The sequence below is a fragment of the Muscardinus avellanarius genome (genome assembly GCF_963383645.1).
Source record: "Muscardinus avellanarius genome assembly, chromosome: 8".
NCBI lineage: Eukaryota > Metazoa > Chordata > Mammalia > Rodentia > Gliridae > Muscardinus > Muscardinus avellanarius.
The window spans coordinates 43,432,655-43,457,582 of record NC_137794.1 but is presented as its reverse complement, the minus strand read 5'-3'; the positions used below and the strand labels follow the sequence as shown (position 1 = coordinate 43,457,582).

The 24,928-nt window shown below is 36.7% G+C and overlaps 1 protein-coding gene across 3 annotated transcripts in view; it reads left to right on the top strand.

Annotated features, from left to right (window-relative positions):
• Nucleotides 1-24,928, top strand: part of RNGTT (RNA guanylyltransferase and 5'-phosphatase) — a gene marked incomplete at both ends in the record, with an annotated part of 279,010 nt that overhangs the window by 29,529 nt on the left and 224,553 nt on the right. For 2 of the 3 annotated variants that reach the window (XM_080700451.1, XM_080700450.1), the window contains 4 exons: nt 7,567-7,642; nt 9,036-9,276; nt 17,822-17,931; nt 19,326-19,427. In XM_080700451.1, the coding sequence (XP_080556577.1) occupies nt 7,567-7,642; nt 9,036-9,276; nt 17,822-17,931; nt 19,326-19,427 (529 nt within the window). The remainder of the gene's footprint in view (nt 1-7,566; nt 7,643-9,035; nt 9,277-17,821; nt 17,932-19,325; nt 19,428-24,928) is intronic. The other variant, XM_080700452.1, reaches the window with a different exon arrangement.

Genomic DNA, 24,928 nt, shown 5'->3' with positions numbered 1-24,928 from the left:
TAGACGCTCCTTGCACCGGAGAAACTTCTGACTGCAGCCCGGCTGTTCAGCAGCGGCTTACCTTGGCTCACTGTCCACCCCTCCTCTCAGGCGTCTGGTGGCTGGTTGTGTGGATTGGTCTAGGGCCGTCTGGTGAATTCGCCACTGCCGCCAGCAGTAAGACGCTGCTTCTGCATCCTAGGCCGCGAGGCCAGAGTACCTCCTCTCTGGATTTGAGCTCTGTTTTGAGTCTCCCTCCTCGCTGGAGCCTGGTGCTGCTAGGGGAGATATAAGCCGTGCCGCTCCGGCCGCTCTGCGCTGTGGCTCAGGCTGCTCCGCACCATGGGTCTGGCCGCTCTGGCCTCTCTGGCTGCTCTGCACCGCGGATCCGGCTGCTCCGCACCACGGGTCTGGCCACTCCGGCCGCTCTGGCGGTTCCGCGAAGCGGCTCTGGCTGCTCCGGCTGTTCTGGCTGCTCCTCTCCGGCTGCTCTGGCCGCTCCTCTCTGGCTGGTCTGGCCCCTCCGGCCGCCCCGCTTCGCACCGCGGCTCTGACTTCTCTGCGCTGTGGCTCTGGCCACTCCGGCTCCTCGGCCGCGGCGGGCGCGGCCCTTCGGGCTGGTTTTTTTCTGGTGTCTTGTTTTTCCAGCCCTTTTTCTCTGTCCCTTGTATTTACCGTTTTTATTTCTTTGCTGGTGGTGTTTTCTGGCTCTAAAAGGCGCTGGTTTTGTGGTAATAGAGTTCGATTGTTAGCGGGACTTGTAAGTGCCGCTTTCCTCGGTCGCCATCTTACCGGAAGTCTAGATTCTTATATTTTGAGGCATTTAAGTTTTTTGTGTACAGATTTGTTTACTCAGTTTTTTTTTTTTTTTTTTTTTTGTGGTGCTGTGGGTAGAACCCACAGGCTTTTCTACTTCTGGCCTATACTTCTAGACTTATTTTATACTTTATTTGGAAACAGGGTCTCACTAAGTTGCTGAGAGCCTCACTAAGTAGCTGAGGGTGGCTTTGAACCTGTGTGATCCTCCTGTCTCAGCCTTCCAAGCGCTGGGATTACAAGTGTGCACCACCACGCCTGGCTGCAGTCAAAAAGTCTTAACATTTGGAATCAGATGTCATGATTTCAGAATGATTCACTTTCTTGGTTTAAAGGAATAACTCTACCCTTGTTATAAACTGTGCATTTCAATTGAATGTTTTACAGGTTATAAAAGTTACAGAACCTACTATAATATATGTTATTATGTTATTTATTCTATATTACTTGCAGTGATTCTGTTGATGTGGACTGACATTGATTTGCCTTGGACCTTTTGAGTTTTGAGGCACAGGGTATACTGGCATTTTTTTTTTTTAATTGTAGTAATAGTCTGAAGATAATAATAGAACCTGATCTTAGAGCTGGTTGTTAACATTATTAAACAAAAGGCACAAAGCTGAGTGTGGCATGTCATGTCTAATCCCAGCAATTTGGGAGACTGAGGCAGGAGGATCGAAAGTTTGAGGCCAGTCTGGTAACTTAGACCCTGTCTCAAAATAAAAAAAGCCTGGAGAAGTACAGCTCAGTGGTAGACCATACCTGAGTTCCATCTCTAGTATGACAAAAATAAATAGATAAACAAGAGGCACTAAAGAGTCAGGCTTAAGGACTCTTAGGATCTGAAAGTAATGAACTGCTTTTACAATGATTTGATTGTTTTTAGTTTCAAGGAAGGAATTTTCATCAGCCTTGCACAAATTTTTATGGAAGCCTATTTGTGACAATAAACATGTGTAATGTGGCAAAATTTAAATTCACATTTATTTTGAAAGCTGTCCTTGCTATATTGGTTTCTATTTTTTTTTTTTTTTTTTTGCTATACTGGGGATTGAACCCAGGGGCATTTTATCTTCGAGCTACACCCTCAGCCCAATTTTTTATTCTTTATTTGATGAACAGGGCCTCACTAAGCCAAGGCTAGCCATGAACCTGCAAATCCTCCTATCTCAGCCTCCCAGGTACTGAGATTAAAAGTGTGTTTCTAGTTATCCATGTGTGTCTGATTTGCGAATATCCATTTTCATGAGTAGCAATGCTCATTTTGGTAAGAAATTTGCCGCATAATAAGGTTCTTAATTAATAATTGTTTCCTTTTTTGTTCTTATTTTTGTTGCTTATTTAGGCAAGGGTATCTCAGCTTTTGTTCGTAGTCTATTGACTACTGGACTGGATAATTCTTGTACTTTAATTAAAAACTTTTTGTTGGTACATTTTAATTATACATGTTAGTGATAGTCATAGTGACACATTTATATATGTTTGAACTGGATAATTCTTTATTTTGAGGGGCCATACTGTGCATTTTGGGATCTTTAGCAATATCTTTGGCTTTTACTAATTAGATACTAGCTATACTCTATAAGTTGTGACAGTTCAAATTGTCTAAAAATTTCTAGTGTTGCTTTGGGTAACACTCGAGCAACCAAAAAAGTTTATTTTTTATTTAATTATTTTTTTGTGGTACTGAGGATTGAACCAGAGGCATTGTATCTTCAAGCTACAACCCTAGCCCAGTTTTACTACACTTGATCTTAGCCCAAAGGCTAAGAAGTGATAGCCCAGTTTTATTTTTTATTTGGAAACAGGGTCTCACAAGATTTATAATAAGAGTCTCATTACTTACTGAGGCTTTCTTTGGACCTGCCATCCTCCTGTCTCAGCCTCCAAAGTATTGGGATTATTGGGATTACAAAAACCACCAAGTTTTTGAATCCTAAATATTTATCTGGCTAGTGAGATGGAAAAGAAATTCTATACATCGAGGCTAGACCTTATTGAAAGATACTGCCACCGACCTTTTTATTTTTTGTAGTACTGGGGATGGAACTCGGGCATTCTACCTCCTAACTACACTGAGTTTCAAAGTAGCTGAGGCTGTCCGAGAACCACAATCTTCCTGTCTCAGCCTTCCAAATGTTGGGATTACAAGCGTGCGCCACCACGCCCAGCACTGCCACCAACCTTTTATTAGATATATCTCTAAGTTATATTCAGTGTGTATATTTGTATTACTATACCTCATAATTTTTTCTTTTTGTTGGGGAGTTTCCTTACTTAATTTGACCTTAAGTGCTATGTAGATTTATTTCAATTATTAGCTTACCTATGAAAATAAAGACAAATTTGAATAAGAAGTTTCATTTTTTTCATCAGATTTTTTGGTTTGGATTCATTATTGATGAGTATAAAAGATAATTGTAAAGCCAAATTATACAATTCAGCAAGTTGACCAAAGTGGTAATTACTTAGAACAAGAGAGATTCATTTTGTTTTATCTTCCTTGAAATCTTTAATAGTAAACTGAAGTATGGCTTATTTGCCACTAGATGGACCCATTCTCAAAATAAAATGAAGAAAATGGGAAAATGCTGTTAAACCTGTCTAAGTTTGTAGTATACTTAGTGGACATTTTTGACATTAAATACATACATTTTTAAATAAATATATAAATTTCTAAATGTTTCTATAGTGATTTGTTTTGATGAAGATTTTGTAATTTTGTAACCCTTATCTTTAAATATATAGTCATCTAGTAACATTTTGAGGTAGAACTGAACATTAGGACTAAAACTTTATATATGCATAGTAAAATATTAAGAGAAATGGTACTTTAAAAACATACTTACATGAGTTGGGCATGATGGTGCACATTTGTAATCCCAGTACTTGGGAGGCTGAGGCAGGAGGATCTCAGGTTGGTGGCCAGCCTCAGCTACTTAGTGAGGCCCTCTGCAATTTAGTGAGACCCTGTTTCAAAATAAAGAATAAAAAATAGCGCTGGGGGTGTAAGTTGGAGGTAGAATGCCCCTGGGTTCCATCCCCAGTACTGCAAAAAAAAAAAAAAATTACACACACACACACACACACGCACATGCGCGTGCACACACACACACACACACACACACACACACAGAGGCACGCATACATATTCTTTCATATGACTTGTTATTTAATTATTTTTACCTATCCTCAAAATATTTAATCTTGCTAAAGTAGAAATTGGATACAAAAGTAGTATAGTGGTTTAGGTGAAAAACATTTACTTCTGAAACATTTGCTTCTTAAATTGGTCTGAAATATAAGATAAATTTACATATTGGATAAGATATTAAGATGTTAAGATACAGATAAAATAATCTGTTTATTGTTTGCATCTTTGTGTGAAAGCAGTAAAAATTTTTTTTTTACAAAGCAAAAGAGATAATGGAATTTAATAGAATTTCACGGTGATAGGTAGCTGTTTATTCTTCAGGGATCTTTCCATTCAAAGCTGGTCCTTTTTTTTGTGTGTGGGTCTGGGGATGGAACCCAGGGGCATTCAACTTCCGAGCTACACCCCCTGCCCTATTTTTTATTCTTTATTTTGAAACAGGGTCTCACTAAGTTGTGGAGGGCCTCACTAAGTAGCTGAGGCTGTCCGCGAACCGCAATCCTCCGGTCTCAGCCTCCCAAATGTTGGGATTACAAGCGTGCACCACCACGCCCTGCACTGGTCTTTATTTTGCATCTTTTCCCTTCAGAAACTTGATTTACATATTTTCTCTTGGTTGTGTCAACCTTTGTGACTTAACTAGCTCTTTTTCCTCAGCCTGTAAATACATCTAATCTTGTTAGGCCCTGCTACTTACCTACCTACCTACACACATGCGGGTACGCCCACATCAGGCCGTTTTGTTTTGCCTTGCCATTTCCTTTCTTAGTGGATTTCTGCCTCTTCCCCAGGGGTGCGGCTCTATTACTCAGCCACACCCCAGCTTCAGCTGACTTCTTGAAAGAATCTGTGCTTGTATCTATTTACTCCTAATCACTTCATTGCAGTGTGGAAGTCCAGCACTTCTAACCAGGTAGTGACTGAGTTCTAATCATCATGTGACATTTTAAACAGTTAAATACCTTATCTTGAAATTTTTTTTTCATAGTCTTACATCATAATGTAAATCATGTTGATAGTGACATACATGCACACAGCACTTGGTGGGCATTTTCCTGGCTCCCTTCCCATCCACCCATTCCTGTACAGGGTACTGAGATTGATTGGAATTCTCCTATAATATATATATATATATATATATATATATATATATATATATATATATTGTGTGTGTGTGTGTGTGTGTGTGTGTGTTACTAGGGATTGAACACAGGTGCATTCTACCTCTGAGCTACAACCCCAGCCACATTTTATTCTTTTTTTTCTTTCTCTATTTTTTTTTTTTTTTTGTGATATTGGGGATTGAACCAAGGCTGTTCTACCTTCGAGCTACACCCCCAGCCCGATATAAATTTTTTTTTTTTTTATTTTGAAACAGCCTCACTAAGGTGCAAAGGGCCTCACTAAGTAGCTGAGGCTGTTCTTGAACCTGAAATCCTCCTGTCTCAGCCTCCCAAATATTGGGAATATAAGCCTGCATCACCACACTCTTGTTTTTTTGGTGTATATGTCTCTATTCTCCTCCTCTTTCCCTTCATCTCCACCCAAATCCTCTAGGTGCTGATGTTTTTATTTTCATAAAACTAAACATTTACAATTTTGAAATAATCTAATTTATGAATACTTTTGTTTATTCCTGCTGTTTGTGTTTTATCAAGGAAATCTTTCTGATCGGGACATGGTGGCATATATTTGTAATCCCAGCACTTGGGAGGCTGAGACAGGAGGATCACAGGTTGGAGGACAGCCTCAGCAAGTAGAAGACTCTGACCAACCTAGTCAGACCCTGTTTAGGGCTGGGTAGGCAGCTAGATGTAGAATACTCCTGGATTCAACCCTAGTACCATGAAACAAAAAACAAAAACAAACAAAAAACCCAAAGAAATCTTTTCTATCCTGAAGTTGCAAAGGTTTTCTCCTATATACTAGAAGTTTTATAACTTTTGTTAATTTCTGTATTTGATGTTAATTGCACTTTAAGATTAAATACAGGGAAGAATAAAAATGAACATTGAAAAGAATGACAGTCTTAAATATCAGGATATCCTTCAGTCATACAGAGTTAATAGAAAAAGCTTCATTTTGAGGTATGCAAGATAGTCAGTGAAACTGGCAGCAGTATTGTCATGTTAGGAATGTCCACCAAACTGTTAATTGCTACTTTGTTGTTGTTGTTGTACTGGGAATTGAACCCAGGGATATTTTATCTCTGAGTTACACCTCAGCCCTATTTTATTTTTATTTTGAAACTTGCTAAGTTGCGGAGGCTGTCCTTGGACCTTCCAGACTCCCAAGTACTGGATTACAGGTGTGTACTACCACACCTGGCTAATTACTACCTTCAAAGGAGTTAAAATAACTGTGACTCTGTCCTGAAAGGAGGTTTAAGTAAATTGAATTTTCATTTCTCAGCAGCTTTCTCTTAAAAATTTGAGCTGGACATGGTGGTGCATATTTGTTGTTCCAGTATTTAGGAGGCTGAGATAGGACAGTTGTAGGTTTGTGGCCAGGCTCAGCAACTTAGTTAGGCCCTCCACAACTTAGTGAGATTGTGTTTCCAGATAACAAAGGATTTAACCCCTAGTACTAGGGAAAAGTTTATTTTGAGCCAGACATGCTGGCGCAAGTGTGTAATCTCAGTACTTCAGAGACTGATGGAGGATTGTAGGTTTAAGCCCAGCTTCAGCAATTTATGAGACCTGCAGCAACTTAGTGAGATCTTGTTTCAAAATACAAAATAGAATAGGGCTAAGCATGGTGATACACACCTGTAATCTCAGTACTTAGGAGGCCGCTATAGGAGGCTGATATTGGAGGATCTGAGGTTCATGGCCAGCATCAGCAGTTTAGTGAGACCCTCAGAAACTTAGTGAGAACATGTTAAAATAAAAAATAAGATAGGGCCGTAGAATGCTCCTGGGTTCAGCCTGTAGCACCAAAACAAACAAACAAACAAACAAACAAACAAGCAAACGCTGAAGTACAGATCAGAGATAAAATGTCCCTGTGATTAATGCCCAGTAATCCCCCCAACACACACACAATTTATTTTGAAAGACGATAAGCTAATTGAAGATTTAGTCAGTTGGTTTCTAGAGAACTTAAAATAGTTTTCTTTTTACTGTAATATATTTGTCAGTCAATTATTTTCTGTAACATAGTCACTTTGGATGATTACATTCAACTAGTATTAACCCCCAGCTGATATTATATTTCCATTAGTTTCTTTGTTCTGCTTTAGTTTCTGGATTAAAAAATATGTTACTGTCTTTCATATATGTGCAATTGATTAAAAGGACTGGAAAATTTTACCCAGAGTTTGTGAATTAGAGGTGTTTTATACGTATTTGTGTTCTATTGAGTTGTGTTTGAAAACACCTTATTTAAAATACTTGGAACTGAGACAGGAGAGATAATTTTAAACCAATAAACTAATGTATTACATTTAAGCTTTAGCTAATGCTATAAGATTCTAAACAACTTAAACTGACAAGTTATTAAATTATGAGGTGTTTCAAGCTTTAATTAAAGTATACACATACAGGTTGGAGTTTTAAAGGTGAATGTAGCCTCATAGTGATTGATTAAATTTAAACCAAAGCTGCTTTGTTTTCTAGGTGTTCATTGTACCCATGGTTTCAATCGTACTGGTTTCCTCATATGTGCCTTTTTGGTGGAGAAGATGGATTGGAGGTATCTTATTACAATGGAAGAAGATGTATTTAGTAACTGATAAAACATTCATTGGTATTTTAGTTAATAGCATTTTAAGTTGCCAAGTTTTTAAATTCATGATTAATATAATTTGAAATGGGTTTCATTTTGGATATTGACTACTCGTTAGCATATTGCTACCTTGTTGTTTTGTACTAACTTTAGTTGAGTGCTTACTCATTTTTTAAACTATTTAATTTCCATACTTTTTATCATTTTACAGAATTATCACACATATTTTTCTAGTATTTATTTTTATATTCAGTTTGGAAATTAAAATTGTTGTTTTTCTTTTTAAATAGTGTCTTTTTTATAGTTGTTATATGTTAGAAGCAGCTTATAATGGTTTATGAAGGAAGTATTGCTGGGATAGGGTTCTTTCATTTGAACCACTCAGCATGTCTTTAATGAACACTTGTTATTTGTGAAATATGTTTTAGATCCAGAGAGATTAGTACCTTAGCTACCTGAAATTCTGAAGAGAATGGAATAGTGCAAATTGAATTTTTTCATTGGCTGATTGGTGGTCATTATTTATTGTTTACAAAGCTGTTCATACAGTTAAGGCCTTTTCTGAATATACTCAGCCAGAGCACACATCTACTTGTACATTTCCACTTTACACATCCTTAGTGGTTCTCCACTTGTATGTACTTTTTAGCTCTGTGTGTACTTTCTGATGCTCTATATAATAATGCCTTGTTCTAGGCCAAACTCGGCCTATGCTTACCTCTCGTTTTCTGCCTATATTCTTAGTGCCTAGGTTTATTGCAATATTTTGAAAAAACAACATGCTTTTACTTTTATTCACATTACCATTGGTATTTTCTTGGCTGCTGTTTTCTCTGAGAGTCAGATCTTAACCTTCAAGGCTTTATTTACATTTTTTTCACTCTACACAGATATCTAATACGCACTCATTTCTCTGTATTTTTAGAATTGAAGAATTATCAGTATAATTTATGTTAAGCTGCTTCTGAGCTGGGCCTGGTGGTGCACACCTCTAATCCCAGTACTTGGGGAGGCTGAGACAGGAAGATTGCAGATTTGAGGATAATCTCAGCAACCTAGTGAGACCCTGTTTCAAAGCAAAAATTAGAAAGGGTTGGGGATGTAGCTCAGAGGTAGAATGCCCCTGAGTTCAATCCCCAGTACCACAAAAAGAAGGAAAAAGAAAAACAAAACAAAACCACAAAAACCAAGCCTGTTTCAGAATGAATTTGTCTCTTAATAATTGAATACCTCTGGGGAAGACTGCGGTTTATTCATTTTATAAACCTCTATTTTATTTTTGTGGTGCCTTGAATTAAATTTGATAAAACAACATAAATGGAGAATAGTGAGGAAACTGTGTGGTGTTTGTTTTCCATAGTATTGAAGCAGCAGTTGCTACTTTTGCTCAAGCCAGACCACCAGGAATCTATAAGGGTGACTATTTGAAGGAACTTTTCCGACGCTATGGTGATATAGAGGAAGCACCACCACCACCTGTATTGCCAGATTGGTGTTTTGAGGATGATGAAGATGAAGATGAGGATGAGGATGGGAGAAAAGAATCAGAACCAGGGTCAAGTGCTTCCTTTGGCAAAAGGAGAAAAGAACGTTTAAAACTGGTAATGTTTAAAAATACTGAAACTTTCTTTACCTTCCTCTCTAAGCCTGTTGAGATTTAGAAAACTGGGATGATGGCATGCTTCTTTAGTTAGGTTTATAAGGTTATTTCATTCTGCCAATTACTAAATATTTTTGATATCCAGCTGTCACTGTCTTTCTTTTTTTTTGAAGATTATTTTTTATTGGGTGCATTGTAAATTTACATCATATTAGGGTATAGAGTGTTAGAAAAATGCATGCACACTATTCTTGTTGCCTTCTTCACTGGGCCCCCCCATCTTCTCCCTGCAAGTCTTAGAGATTGGAATTGGCAATTTGGTATATTTTCATAGCATTATTTCTACAATTGCATTGTTTATGACTTTGTCACCCCCTTTTCTAATCACCCTCAATCATTCCTTTGAAGTCTCTGCTTATCTATCTGACATTGCCTTTATTTCTGAATATCTTTTCAGTTTCTACATATAAGAGAGAATATACATCTATTTGTTTTTTGGGACCGAGTGTACTCAATATTCTTGAGTTTGATCCATTTTTGGGAAATGGTGTCATTTTGTTCTTTTTTTTTTTTTTGGTGGTACTGGGGTTCCTGGAAGCCCTTCTACCTCCGGGCTACACTCCCAGACCTATTTTATACTTTTTATTTGGAAACAGGGTCTCTTAAGCCTGCGTGGCTGGCTTTGAACCTGCGCCATCCTCCTGTCTCCGCCTCCCAAGCTCAGGGGTTACAAGCGTGCAGCACCACACCTGGCTAATTTTGTTCTTCTTTATGGCTGTTGATGGACATCTAGGCTGGTTCCATAATTTTTACTATTGCAAATTGTGCTGCTATGAGCATTAATGCAAGTACCATTACAATCTTCTGATTTCATTTCCTTTGGGAAGATGCCCAGGAGTGCTATCACTGGGTTATTTGTAGTTCCATTCCCAATTTTCTGAGAAACTTTCACACTGATTTCTAAAGTGACTGTACTAGTTTTCAGTCCCACCAACAGTGTAATAGGGTTTCTATTTCCCCACATCCTCACTGACATTTATTATTATTTGTGTTCTTGATGATTGCTGGCCTCAAAGTCCTGCAATTAAGGGATGTTTCTGGATCAATCTCCAAGTACTTAGTACTTGAACATCTTTCTTATATTACATACAGAACTACCCTATTCTTTTTAGTTAAGATCAAAAGAAACTCAGTGGACAAATCAAACAGAACGTTTCTTTAGAAAATGAGAGTGGGGGCTGGGCGTGGTGGCGAACGCTTGTAATCTCCGTGCTTGGGAGGCAGAGACAGGAGGATCGCGCCGGTTCAAAGGCAGCTGCGCTGGTTTAAGAGACCCTGTTTCCAAAAAAAAAAAAAAAACATACATACATACATACATACATACATATATATATATATATACACACACATATATATATATATACATATATATACATATATATATATATATATATATATATATATGTATATATATGTCTGGGAGTGTAGCCCAGAGGTAGAAGATGTTTCCAGGAACCCCAGTACCACCAAAAAAAAAAAAAAAGCAAAAAAAAAAAAAAAAAAAGAAAATGAGAGTGGATATAAGTTTATAAAATAATAGTAAGTTATTGAGAAGAAACAAATAGAGATCTTGGAAATGATAAATTAAAAACAGGCACTCCAGGCATGTGGTGTCCACCTATAATCCTAGTAATTCGGAGACTGAGACAGAAGGAGGCCATTTGAGGCCAGCCTCAGCAGTTTAATGAGACCCTGTTTCAAAATAAAAACAAAAGGGTTAGCGGTGCAGCTCAGAGGAGAATGCCCTTGAGTTCAAACCCCAGCACATCCCCCCACAAAACCCACGGCAAAACCCCAGGAGGTAGGAAAAACAAAAAAACTCAGTAACTTGAATAGCAGAATGAAATTTGTTGAAGAGGAAATGACCAAGCTGGAGCATCTATCTAAGACATTCTTATAGGATACAGCACAAAAGAACAAAGAAATCTAAAATAGAAAAATAGAGTTAACATACACATGAAATGTTACAGAGAGGACAAAATAAGATGAAGATAGGAAATATTTGAGAATTATTTTCTGTGGTGCCTTAAGCCTGGTGAATGGAAAAGTGAGGAAATGAAAACACAATTGTGTTAGGAGTCTTTAATATCACCCCTAGTTTGGGGAGATTTGCTGGAAAGACTGAAGGAACTTATTATATGGTTGTACTAATAGTTCAGATTTATAATGGCAATGTGCTTAATATATTGTTTCTTAGCTGGAGAATAAGAAAGACAGTGGAACCTGGAAGAGTCTATGTGCAGGCTTTCTCATCCTCTCTCTTCTCATGTGGGTCAGTTTTCTGCAGCAGTGTGTATGTGATGTTTTTCCCCGGGCAAGCTCATTAGATATTCACTGCCTATGGGTTTTACTGATGGTTGGTTGTATGGGCCTCCTGCCTAGCATGTATTGAAGTGCCAGGATCTCAGAAGGAAAGCATACACTGTATTGTTTGTAGAAGTTATCTAAGCATGGTCATTCTATCTTATCAGTTAACTGGGAACACTCTGAAAGTTAGGTTTGTAAGTGCTGTCCAGGGGTCAATTTTGCTAGCAAGTCCTCTTTGTTAACTCTTTTAGTAAGGGTGATTGCTTGATGCAGACATAGTCAGATTTTTTTATTTTTATTTTTTTAGTATGGTGTAAACTCAAGCATATTTAAAAGTTGTAGATAAGGAGCTAGTAGAGTTAATGAAGTTGGAAGTAAGTAAAGGTTGAGGAATAAATGGTAGAGAAACCCTTAGAAGGTTAAATGGAAAGGAGGTCAAGAGCAGTTGAGAAGTAGACCTTCAGCAAGAGAAGGGAACTGTTCTGAGCGTGGAGGAAACTAAGATTGTGATTCCCCTCCCCCCTTGGTAAGTTACCTGCCTAAATGTGTGGATGTTGAAGACTAATGGACTAATGATAGGTTGGTCTTGGTATGGGATATTTAGTTATGAGTGTAGTGCAAGAATAAGATGGTAAGAGGCATTGAGGATATGGGCATGTGATTAAAGTAATCAGGCATAGAATCTAGGCAGAATAGGAGGTCATGCCAGTATGGGGAAAGTATTGGACTATGAAAGGGAGAAATGAAGAAATTTCCAGTGGTGGAAATGAAAAGTGAGTATAGTAAAATAATCCACCTAATGCAGAGAGTTAGAGGATGAAATGTTGGCTTTGGTATGTTGTGGGTACTCAGTCCTAGTGATGAGGATGGTATGACCTCAGAGCAAGTTAAGCTGGCCCAAAATGAAGGCTACTGGAAATGAATTTAACTGTGAAGCCTAGATTGTTTGATAGGGCAAGTTATCTTAGTGGATGTTGATGTTTATTTGCATCATTTTTTCCACTGTCTCAAGACTGGCTCTTTGTGATTCCTTATTTGCCTTTAAGATTATAACTATCCCAATTTATAATGGTAAAGTTGTAGCCACATGCAGAGACTGCCTGTCTCTCTCTGAATCCCTATTCCAGATAACCAGGAGAGAGTCTTATGGATTCAGACCGAGTTAGGGCTTCACTCATACTCTATCAACTTTGCCTGGAGTGGAACGTTATCTTGTAATAATCATGTAACAAGGCTTTCAGGGCCCCATCTCTTTGGATGTATCTCTTAAGAGTTAATGTGCTACCAACCACAGTGCTGTCTGCTTTACCACAATTGAGTGGTATAGCTGAATTGACTTAGTCTAAATGGAAGAAAGACTTTTGAAAGAGGTTGGGAAAGTGGTGAGGATGTAGGAGAGTAGTTTAGACTACTCGCAAGAGCAACACACAAAGTTTTAAGAGAGAAGCCATCTCTTGGGGAGAGATAGCTTTTGGTTAACATACAGGGTCTGGGGTATTTGATAAAATGGTTGATATTAGAGAGTAAGGTTATAAAAAGGGATTCTAGGATATACATTGGTATGCTTTGGGAAGGTGATTTAGTGATTAGACAAAATGAGGCAAAGGAGGATTAGTGATTAGACACAATGAGGAAAAAATTAGGACAAAACCATCAAAGAGAAAGGTTAGCTGGAGGTTGAATTGTAGTCAATATCAGCAGTAGTTCGTGTGGTTGACAGGTATGAGAAGCAAAGATATTATTAATTGGCAGTTGTTTACAGTTGGAAAAGCTTGCATTTGCTTTTTTTTTTTTTTTTAGGTACTGGGGATTGAACCTGGGGGCAATTCTGTCACTGAGCTACACCCAAGCCTGATTTTTTTTTTAGTTTGAATTGAAACAGGGTCTCACCAAGTTGAAGAGGGCCTCACTAAGTAGCTGAGGCTGGCTGTGAACCTGTGATCCTCTTGTCTCAGCCTCCCAAGTACTAGAATTACAAGTGTGTCATCAAGCCTGGCTTCATTTACATTTCATTACCATTGGTAATTGGAGGTAGTTAATAGAGGCAAGTCAAGAGTGATTAATTATTTTGTAGCTAACATTCTCTTGACATAATGAAGTTATTTTGGTTTGAGACATTTTTGCTTAAAAGTCTTTTTTTCCCCTTACCCTTACATTGATATATTATGATTTGAAGGAATGGCTTTTGTAATGAATCCTGATAGTTTTCTTTGGGTTTTAACAGTGACAGCAAATGTTGTAGTTGACTCTTTCCTTTCTTAGGGTAATTGAACCCAAGGTCTCAGAGCAACACCCTAGACTTTTAAAAATTTTTTTGAAATAGGATCTTGCTAAATTGCTGAGACTGGTCTTGAACCTGCCATCCTCCTATCTCAGGCCTTTTGACTTTTTACATCCTTTTTTTTTTTTCCCCATGTGTGTGATACTGGGAGTGTAATCCAGGGGCATTCTACCTCTGAGCTATACCCCTAGCCCTATTTTTTATTCTTTTTCCCCTCTTCCTTTCCTTTTCCTTTCTTCCTTCTTTTCTTTCTTTCTTTTTGGTTAATGAAGATGGAACCCAGGGACCTTCTACCTCCGGGCTACACTCTCAGACCTATTTTATATATTTTATTTGGAAACAGGGTCTCTTAAGCCAGCTAAGGCTGGCTTTGAACCTGCGCGATCCTCCTGTCTCAGCCTCCCAAGTATGGGGATTTACAAGTGTGTGCCACCATGCCTGGCATTTATTCTTTATTTTGAAACATGGTCTCACTAAGTTGCAGAGGCTGTCTGTGAAAATAAATGTCAGTGACTTTATTTATTTATTTATTTTTTGGTGGTACTGGGGTTCCTGGAAGCCCTTCTACCTTAGGGCTACACTCCCAGACCTATTTTATATTTTTATTTGGAAACAGGGTCTCTTAAAGCCAGCGCGGCTGGCTTCGAACCTGCGTGATCCTCCTGTCTCTGCCTCCCAAGCATGGGGATTACAAGCATGTGCCACCATGCCCGGCTGTCAGTGACTTTAAAACTTAATTATTGCCAAGCATGGTGGCCCATGCCTGTAATTCCAGATAGGAGGATGTAGGTTTGAGGCCAGAATCAGATTTTAGCAAGGTCCTTAGCAACCTAGTGAGAGCCTGTTTCCAGTTAAAGAAGAAAATAGGAGTGGGAGTGTAGCTTTGAGGTAGAATACCAGTGGATTCAATCCCTACCATAAGCTTAAGACATTGCTGTTAATAATTTAGAATTAGTGATCTTTCTTGGAGTTATCACATAATATTGCAGAATACTAAAATAATATTTTGTCAGAGGAAAGTATTGTAATTGTAGTAAACACAAAATTATGTAAACCTAAAGTTACCAGCTATCACTTGTATATTAAATGTATTATACTTACTTTGTTTATTGGACTTATCTCTGTCCTACTCTCCCTTTTTTTGTGATACTGGGGATGGAACCCAGGGGTATTCCACCACTGGGCTACACTTCCGTGTTTATTTTTTATTTGGAAACAGAGTCTTGCTAAGTTGATGAGAGCTATAGTAAGTTGCTGAGGCTGTCCTTGAACCAGTGATCCTCTGTCTCAGCTTCCCAAATACTAGTATTACAGGCCTGTGCCACCCCACCTGGCTTTCTGCCCCTTTTTAATGTAATGTAATTCATTATTTTTTGTGGTACTGGGGATTGAAACCAGAGACCTTCTACTTCTGAGCTACGCCCCCTCCAGCCCTATTTTATTTTTATTTTTTATTTTTTGCAGCACTGGGGATGGAATCCAGGGGCGTTCTACCTTTGAGGTACACCCCATCTCTATTTTTTATTCTTTATTTTGAAACAGAATCTCACTAAGTTGAGGAGACCTCACTGAGTATCTAAAGCTGGCTGCAAACCTGTGATCCTCCAGTCTCAGCCTCTCCAAATACAGATTGTGATTGCAGGTGTGCATCACCAGGCCTGACTTTATTTTTATTTTGAGATGGTATTGCTAGGTTTATGAGAGTCTCACTACTTGCTGAACTTGTCCATGAGCCTACCATCCTCCTGTCTCAGCCTCCCAAGTACTGGGATTACAGGCTTGTGTTACCACACACAGTTCTTTTTGTCCATTTTTAAAGTTAAAATATCTATGGTACTTGGAATTGATCTTAGGGACATTTTACCTCCAGCATACACCCCCAACCCTAATTTACTTTCTTGTTTTGAAACAGGGTTTTGCTAATTTGCTGAGAGTTCATTGTGCTGCTGAGGCTGTGATTCTCTTGTCTAGACTCCCGAGTACTGGGATTACAAGCATATATTGCCATGCCCAGTTTATCTGTGCTTTCTTTTTCTCTTTTCTTTTCTCTTTTCTTTTCTTTTCTTTTCTTTTCTTTTCTTTTCTTTTCTTTTCTTTTCTTTTCTGGATGGAATCCAGGGGCATTCAACCTCCAAGATACACCCCCGCCCTATTTTACCTTCTTTATTTTGACACAGGGTCTCACTAAGTTGTGGAAGGCCTAAGTAGCTGAGGCTGTCTGTGAACCACGTTCCTCCTGTCTCAGCCTTCCAAATGTTGGGATTAAAAGCATGCGCCACCACGCCTGGTTTATCTTTGTCTTTTTAAGTAAAAAAGTTGATGCATTGTAGAAAAGACTAAGGATGAAGAAAAATAAATGGATGACAGATATTTACTCAATGGTTTGGGTTGTTCTTTTATAATCAATCTTAATAGTTAAATCTGTACAGATGTTCAAAATTTGTTGGCTTAGTTAAATTAAAAATATTCAACTTGCCCAACTTCATAGACTCATTAAAATATTTCTGTGATAATATTGTTGTCAAGCACTTTGTTTAGTATTTAATCATTTTATCCATTATTAATCTTTATTATTTGTAAGTAATTTTTGGATTTTAGGGTTAATTTGCTAATTAGGCCTTTGCTTTTATTTTGCTCATTTCAGAAATATGATTGGCTGATAAAGATAAATAGTAGTATAATAGGAGAGGGATGGTATTTGTTGATCCTTTGGGACATGAATCCCCCAAATACTGGTTACTTAAGGAAAACAAAGCAGATGACAAATAACCTTAAAAAAGTGATTTAGAAAGTAGGCCAACTGTCTTTTGGAAGGACTTATTGACTCTTCTAGATTTGACAAGGATTTATGTGGACTAAATATTAAATATTTTTTTCCCTTTACCAAGTGGGTTGAATTGCCAAGTCATTGTCTGAAGGTTAATCTTTGCGGGTGGTAGACCATATTTTTTTTATTATTTAATTACATGAGCAGCTAGAGTTGTTTTACAGGTTTTTCTTTAGATTTATGTCAGACCATTTTAGGGTCTGAAAGTAATTGTAGCATAAATCTAGACTCTTTTTTAGTTTTTAAAATTTTCAGAAGTGTTCTTTGTTTAATATATAAATTCTCCATCTGCTTAATTTCTCTGTGATATTTAAAAAGTATGCTTGCTATGAAATAAAATATGTAGTTTTGGGCTAAAGAATTTAGATTAAAATTTCAATGATGAGTAATACCTATTTTTTATGTTTAGATAGCCCATAATTGTGGCTTAGCTATTTTAACTGCTTTTATGCTCTTGTTCTAGTTACAAAGGTACAGATTTTGGGTATTTATTCTCTTAAACTCCATATTTCACCAATTAGCCATAGAATGATATAGTGGTAGGCCTGGATTCAATTTTGTCATTTATCCCCCTTTTTATTTATTTATTCTTTTGATGTGGTCTTGCTAAGTTGTCCAGGCTGGTCTCTATCCTTGGACTTAAGCAATCCTCTTGCCACCATGTTGAGCATCATTTATCCCTTGAATTAATACAATATTTTTACCTCATTTACTCATCTGTAAATATACCTATTTACTTTTCATAGTTATAGGGATTAGAGATAATGTTTAAAATATGTGAAGTACATTGGCTCTCAGTAAATATAGATAAGTAACTATTGTTTTTATGATTACTGAGAATTGCCTGTAGAGTGATTTGCCAACATAGTACATTGGGCTATGTATATACATTGAAAATCATATCTTGGTTAAAGGAAACTACTGTATAATCTCAGGGGGAGTTTGTAGAGTCTCTAGGAACAGGCAATATCTGCTTCATGTATTGATTGCACAGATTTGTAAAAAATAACTTATCTCTAATTTGTAAATGGATTTAACCTCTAATAAAATATTTTTCTTTTTTTTTTTAAGGGTGCTATATTCTTGGAAGGTATAACTGTTAAAGGTGTAACTCAAGTAACAACTCAACCAAAGTTAGGAGAGGTACAGCAGAAGTGCCATCAATTCTGTGGCTGGGAAGGGTAATAAACACTTTAAAATTTTAAATAAAATGTATTCTACAACACCTAAAATTAATATAGACATTGACGTATCTTTGTTGTTTCTTAAAGTTAGTATATTTACATAGATTGCTTAAAAAGTTGTCAGATATTTTAAAAAAGTAATCAGTGTAATAACCAGATAGTTGAGTCAAAATTAGATGATTCATATATCTTCTTCAAGAGATAGAAAATTATTGTTGTCACTATCTGGTATTTATTTTATGTCTTCAATTCTGCTGCTGCTGATTAATGTTCCGGCTGGTCTTGTCAGTTTATTCAGGGAGAAGAGATAGAATTTTCATACCTCATTTTCTAGATTTTTCATAATCAGATGCTTAAGAAAGCCAGCTTTAAATGTGTTCTGCTCCCTGCCATGTCTTGAAAATACATATCAGACATTTAATGGGAGAGGATTCAGGAGAGTTCATTGCTCTTATCTGTTGCTTTCAGGTCTTGGACTCTGGTAAAAAATTGTAATACAACTTAAACATGAGGAAATAGGATTAATATTTGTTAAAAGTTCCCAATGTAAATATTTTAATATAAAGAACTTTTATTATTAGCATATGCATATCTGATTAATTAGCTAGAAATACTATGAGATGAATATAATGAAGAAATGATATTGACCTTAATGTTGTGTCAAAGCCTTGCCCAGTGAGCCTTAATCTTGATCTACGTTGCTCCTATTTTATAACTTCTGGGCATCTTTGGAATAGAAATTTGCGAACTCTGCTGTTAGGTAAAGTTGGCAGTGTCATGGAGAAATATGGGGTCTAGAGTAGTGTAAGGTAACAAGCTATGATTTAAACATTTTCCTGAAGTAAAAGATTTTTACCCATAATCATTTTATTATTTAGATTATACATACTAGTAGCTTAAAATTAGTCTAATAATTGTAATATAGCAGTGGCAATTTAGAACCCTGTAACTCATGTAACCCTGTAAACTCATGTTCTAAAATGTCAAGGTATTTAGGCCGGGCGTGGTGGCGCATGCTTGTAATCCCAGTGCTTGGGAGGCTGAGACAGGAGGATTGCACAGGTTCGAAGCCAGCCTCAGCTTTTAGTGAGGCTCTCAGGAACTTAGTGAGACTCTTTTTCCAAATAAAATATAAAATAGGTCTGGGAGTATACCTTGGGGGTAGAAAAGCCCCTGGATTCCACCCCCAGTACCACACATAAAAAAAGTCAAGATATTTGTAATCTTTTTCTAGTATTTTTTTGTGAAAGCTGGTATTATTCCAGTTGAAATTAGTGTCATAATTGGGAAAACAAGGTGATAAATGTGTGCTGCATTTGAGTTTGGTTTAAGACATGTATTACTTTGTATATCTCCCAGCCATGATAGTAATGAATTGTTCTTCTTTTAAGGTCTGGATTTCCTGGAGCACAGCCTGTTTCCATGGACAAGCAAAATATTAAACTTTTAGAGCAGAAGCCATATAAAGTAAGCTGGAAAGCAGATGGTACTCGGTAAGTTAGACTTCTAAAAAAAATGATACAAATAACCTCAGTACTTGAAGAGTATTGCATTGTTGTTAGGGAAAGTTTGCACTCTTAGAAGTGTGAATTTCTGACTTAAATAGCAAACTAAGTACATTTCAAAAATTGTATAGTTTTTGTTTTGCTAGTATTCTAAGCTCTGTATTATACTTATCTCTTATTCTGCAAAAACTTTGGTTTTAGAGTTCTGTTAGTTGGGCATAAATCTATACCAAATGTTAAGTTTGTAAGCATTTTCTCTTAATATTATCTGAACACTTTGATATGTCTGCTGCCTTCTCCTTTTTCTTTCATAGTTATTTGGTATGTCTAAAATTAATAGATACATTGTTAGTTTATAATCTAAAAATGACCATCTCTTCCTGATCCATTCTATATTTTATTCCTTTGAAATACTTTTCCTTTTTCTCTTAATCTTTACTAATACTTTTGTAATTTTATGTACTCATCACTTTTGTGTTCATGGAGTAAAACTCATGTCAGACTTCTTATTTTTGCATTTAAAAATTTTCATAATAGAAGTTTTATGCTTTCTCAGTAAATTTTACTTTTTCTTTCTTTTGTAATCCATATTTTTTGTCCATTACAGTTTTGCTATATATATTTATTCAGCAGATGTTAGAGTAGTTATAATAATTACTTCAACAGATATTAAGATAGAAATCCTATTGATTTTACATAATAAAATATTTTAGAATAGGAATATATATATATTTATTAGTTTTTAAATATTAGTTTGAGATAATACAGATTGCACTTAATTTGTTTTGGTGTGTGTGGTACTTGGGATTGGAAGGTAGGGGCATTCTATTGCCAAGCTATATCCCCAGCCACCCCATTTTGTGGTACTGGGGATTGAACCTAGGGGCATTCTACCTCTGAGCTACACCACCAGCCCTATTTTTTATTGTTTATTTTGAAACAGAGTCTCACTGATTTTGCAAGGGCAGCACTAAGTAGCTGAGGCTGGCAGTGAACCTGCTATCCTCCTGTCTCAGCCTCCCAAGTACTGGCATTACAAGTGTGTGCCTCCACACCTGGCCCTAGCCCTTTTCAGTTTATTTTTATTTATTTATTTTTGGTACTGGGTGTGGAACCCAGGGACATTATACCTCTGAGTTACACCCCCAGCCCTTGTTTTATTTTTTATTTTGCTAAATTGTTGAGACTGGCTTTGAATCTGTGATCCTCCTCTGTCAGCCACTGAAGTGCTGAGATTACAGGCATGCACTGCCGTGCTTGGCTTTTCTTTTTATTTTGAAACAGTTCTCACTAGGTTGCTGAGAGTCTCACTAAATTTCTGAGGCTGGTTTCAAACCTATGATCCTCCTGTCCCAAGTACTGGGATAATAGGCATGTGCCACCACTCCTGGCTATGAGAAGTTTTTAATGTTCAAGTGACAGTTATACTCTTTTATCATTCTGTCTTTATCTACATTTAACTTGTGATGATGATCTTAAAAGATACATATGGAAACATGATGTGGGCCAATATATTTTGATTGCACCTGTAGATGAATATAATAGTATTTCAGCATGATATGCTTTCTAGCATTTTTTTTTTGGGGGGGGGTTGATATGGGATTAGAACCCAGGGGGATTCTCCCTTGAGATCCACCACCAGTCCTATTTATTTATTTATTTATTGTTTTAATTCTTTATTTTGAAACAGGATCTTACTAAGTTGTGGAGGGCCTCACTAAGTAGCTGAGGCTCTCCGCAAACCGCCATCCTCCAGTCTCAGCCTCCCGAATGCTGGGATTACAAGCTTGTGCCACCTTGCCCGGCTCTAGTCTGGATTTTTAATTTGTCTTATTATTTGGGAATGTGTGAAATATTTTCTTTCATTTCGGTTGTCTTTCTCTATTGGCAAGAATCTTTTTCTTCAACTTAGCATTTCCTAGCTTTTTCTGGTATTTCACCAATAAGACGGGTTTGTTTAACAGAGTTCAGAAAATAATATAAACATAAAGAGGAAAATAAAAATGGAGAGTAATTTTATCACCTAGAGAAAATACCACCATCATTTTGGTACTTCCTATTTTCTTTGGTTTATTTAGAATTTTCTTTAAATATTAATGCTTTGTATGCTAATGCAAATAGTAAATAACAAGTGTGTTTAATACACATGTCTTCATTTGTTCATGTCTTTTCAATTTGCTTAAAATATGAACTAAATTAAAAAAGTTAATATTAACACATGACAAAATTTAAACAGTATAGAGATAAAATGAAGTACCCTGTCTATGTGTTTGTGTTACATAAAGATAGACAGAGCTACAGATACAGATTTTTTGATCACTTATATCTTCTGTATCCTCCTCCCTATGTTTATGTATTTTTGAAGCATAAGTAAAAATCCTAGTTCATATTTTTCAAAATGCTAAAATTATATTATTTGATGTTTCATTAGGTTACATTCTGAATCTATTCAATTATTGATAAAAATTAATAGGCATGAAGGATGTTGAGACATATATATTTAATATATGTCTCTTTGAGAGGAGAGAGAGTCAATAAAAGTGAGTCTCAAGTCTTCTGTCTCTAGATTTCTGTCTCTAGATTTGCCTTCTTCACAGTGTCCAGGCTATGATCATGGTAAATCTTCAGCAAAACAATAAAGCCTGTACAACTTACATTAACATATTAATATTATCTAACTTTTGATCTTATTCAAATCTATCGAAATGATTTAGTGTCCCTTTATTCTAGAACAATTCTTTAGGCTTTCTTTCATGATTTTGACACTTGGGTAGTTATCTTGTAGCTTGTCCCTCAAATCAAGAGTTTCCTCATGATTTGGGTTATGCATTTTGTTAAAACATCACAGAAGTAATATTCTGTGTGGCATTTCAGGAGGCATGGAATGTTAAATTGTGCCATAACTGGTGATATTAATTTTCATTTCTTGATTAAATTGGTACCTACCAGATTTGTGATAGAGTTAATATTTCCCATTTTTTCTTTTCTTTTATTTTAATTTTTTGCAGTACTAGGGATGAAACCCAGAGGCATTCTACCTCTAAGCTACCTTCTAGCTCTAATTTTTATTTTTATTTTATTTTTTTTTATATTTGGAGGTACTGGGGCATTCTACCTCCAAACTACACCCCTAGCCCTATTTTTTTCCCCTTTATTTTGAAACAGGGTCTCACTGAGTTGTAAAGAGCCTCACTAAGTAGTAGCTGAGTAGTAGTTCAAGTAGTAGCTGAGTCCTTGAACTGAGATCCTCCTGTCTCAGCCTCCCAAATGCTGGGATTAGAAGTGTGTGCCACCATGCCTGGCTTTATTCTTTATTTTAAAATAGGGTTTCACTGAATTGCAGGGGGCCTCAGTAAGTAGTTGAGGCTGGCTGCAAACCTGCCATTCTTCTGTCTCAGCCTCCCAATAACTGGGATTACAAGCATGTGCCACCACTCCCATTGCATTACTTTTTAAAGAGAAAATATTGCCTTTCTTTTTCTGATGATATTCCAGAAAAATCTTGGGAAATATGAGCATGGATTTTTAGGAGGAGTTCTTAGACATGTAATTATGGTTGATATCTTTAGTCTGCTTATGCCCCTATAACATAATGCCTGAGATTGAATAGTTTATAGAGAATTAGTTTATATTCTTCCAGTTCTGGAGGCTGGGAAATTTAAAATGAAGATGCTAGCAGGTTCAATCTCTAGAGGAGGCTGCTGTTTATCTGCTTTTAGGTTTGTGTTCTCACATAGTAGGAAGGCTGAATGCTGTGCTCTCGCATCATGGAAGGTGGAAGAGCAAAGGGCCTTACTAGTTCTCTGCAGCCCTTTAATAAGATCATTATCCTATTCATGAGGATCACCCTCAGATGATCCTCACCTCTTTAATATTTTTGCATTCAGGATCAAATGTCAACATGAATTGGAGGGAATGAAAAGATTCTTACTATAGTATGTGGATATAATTTAACCTGTATAATTTCCAAGTTTTCATGAACTGGAACTTAACTTTGATTTTTTTTCCCCTGAACTTTGAAAATGATCACCTGCTGAATTTTCAGCCCAAGATTTTAGTCATTTACTAAATTACAGTTCCTATTTCTTTGGGTATTTACTAAATGTCAGGAACTGTGATAGGTTCTAGAGAGAGAGCCATAAACAAGAGGGGACAATTCATTACTCATATAGTTTACAAATTATTACTTAATTACTAATAATTAATTTGGGAGCTGATTGACAGCTTGAAACAATTCAATATAAAGTTTCAGCACCTATCTCAATAGCCAGATCCCTAACTGGCTCTATGGGGTATAAATACAAATCACCCCCCCAAAAAAAAAAAAAACAACCCAAACACCCAACACCCAAGTGTAGCTTTACCTTCTCCATGTATTTCCTTAACATTCTTTGGATATTTGAGTATTTAGATCTTGGTCCTAGAAGAAAGATCTGGATAGAAAACTTAGATGTAGAACACAGTAATATATGATAGCAAGGAAAGGGATGTGGACAGATTGCTTGGTAGAGGAAGGAAAGGCTACTGAGAATAAGGAGGTAGGAAAGTCAGTGAAAAGATCTGCCACTGAAGCTGAGGGAAAGTAAAACTTGACCTAGGAGGAGAGAGGATAAGTAATGTTAAGTCTTATAGAGAGGAGATAATTAAGGAGTGAATGATGTCCATTGGCCTTAGCGATAAGGTGCTTTGTTTGGATTGGATTGGGATGCTCTCAGTTTGTATATACCATGGAGTAGGTTAGTGGGGGTAAGTTGAAAGTGATGACATCTTTCCTTTTACGATTGCTTCACTTTTGTCCTTTGCTTGTCATAAGAATGTCTCTCCTGAGGGAATTTTTCAAGAAAGCAAAGAGAACATTGTTAAGAGTTGGTAAAAATACCTTATTTAATCTAAGAGACTTGTGGCAGAGCTTTGTATCCACTAGCATCTACCTGTCTTTTTGCACATCAGAATTCAGATGTGAAAAGTAGCACAGCATTTATTGTTATACTTGGAATGAAAACAAAGCCAAACTTTTTCTATTAAATACTGAAAGTGATTTGGTTGGTCATTTTTATATTGAGAACTTGTCAAATGAGTTTACACAGCAAGCATTTTCTTTAGATTCAGTAAGCTAAAACTGCAACTTCAACATAATGTTGGTAAAATGTTATAGTATTACCCCTCCCATTTCTAAGCTAAACTAACTTTCAACAAGACTTAGCATAATTGATAGTTACTTTTTAAGTCTCTAGGCCTTCTTAATTAGACTGATCTTCAGTTATAATGAATGCTTCTTTACAAACAAAGGTTATTTTAAGGAAGCTCTTTGACCTTTTGACCATTCCTAAAAATGCATTAAAATTTTTTACTTGATATTTCATTTGTTTCTTATATTCTTATTCCTTCTTTTCATGACTCTCCCTAGGGGTTGCAAGTCCATTCTACTTGAGTATAAATATAATATCAGAAGAAGTAAGTTAAGGGCACTGCTATTACAGTTAGAATTG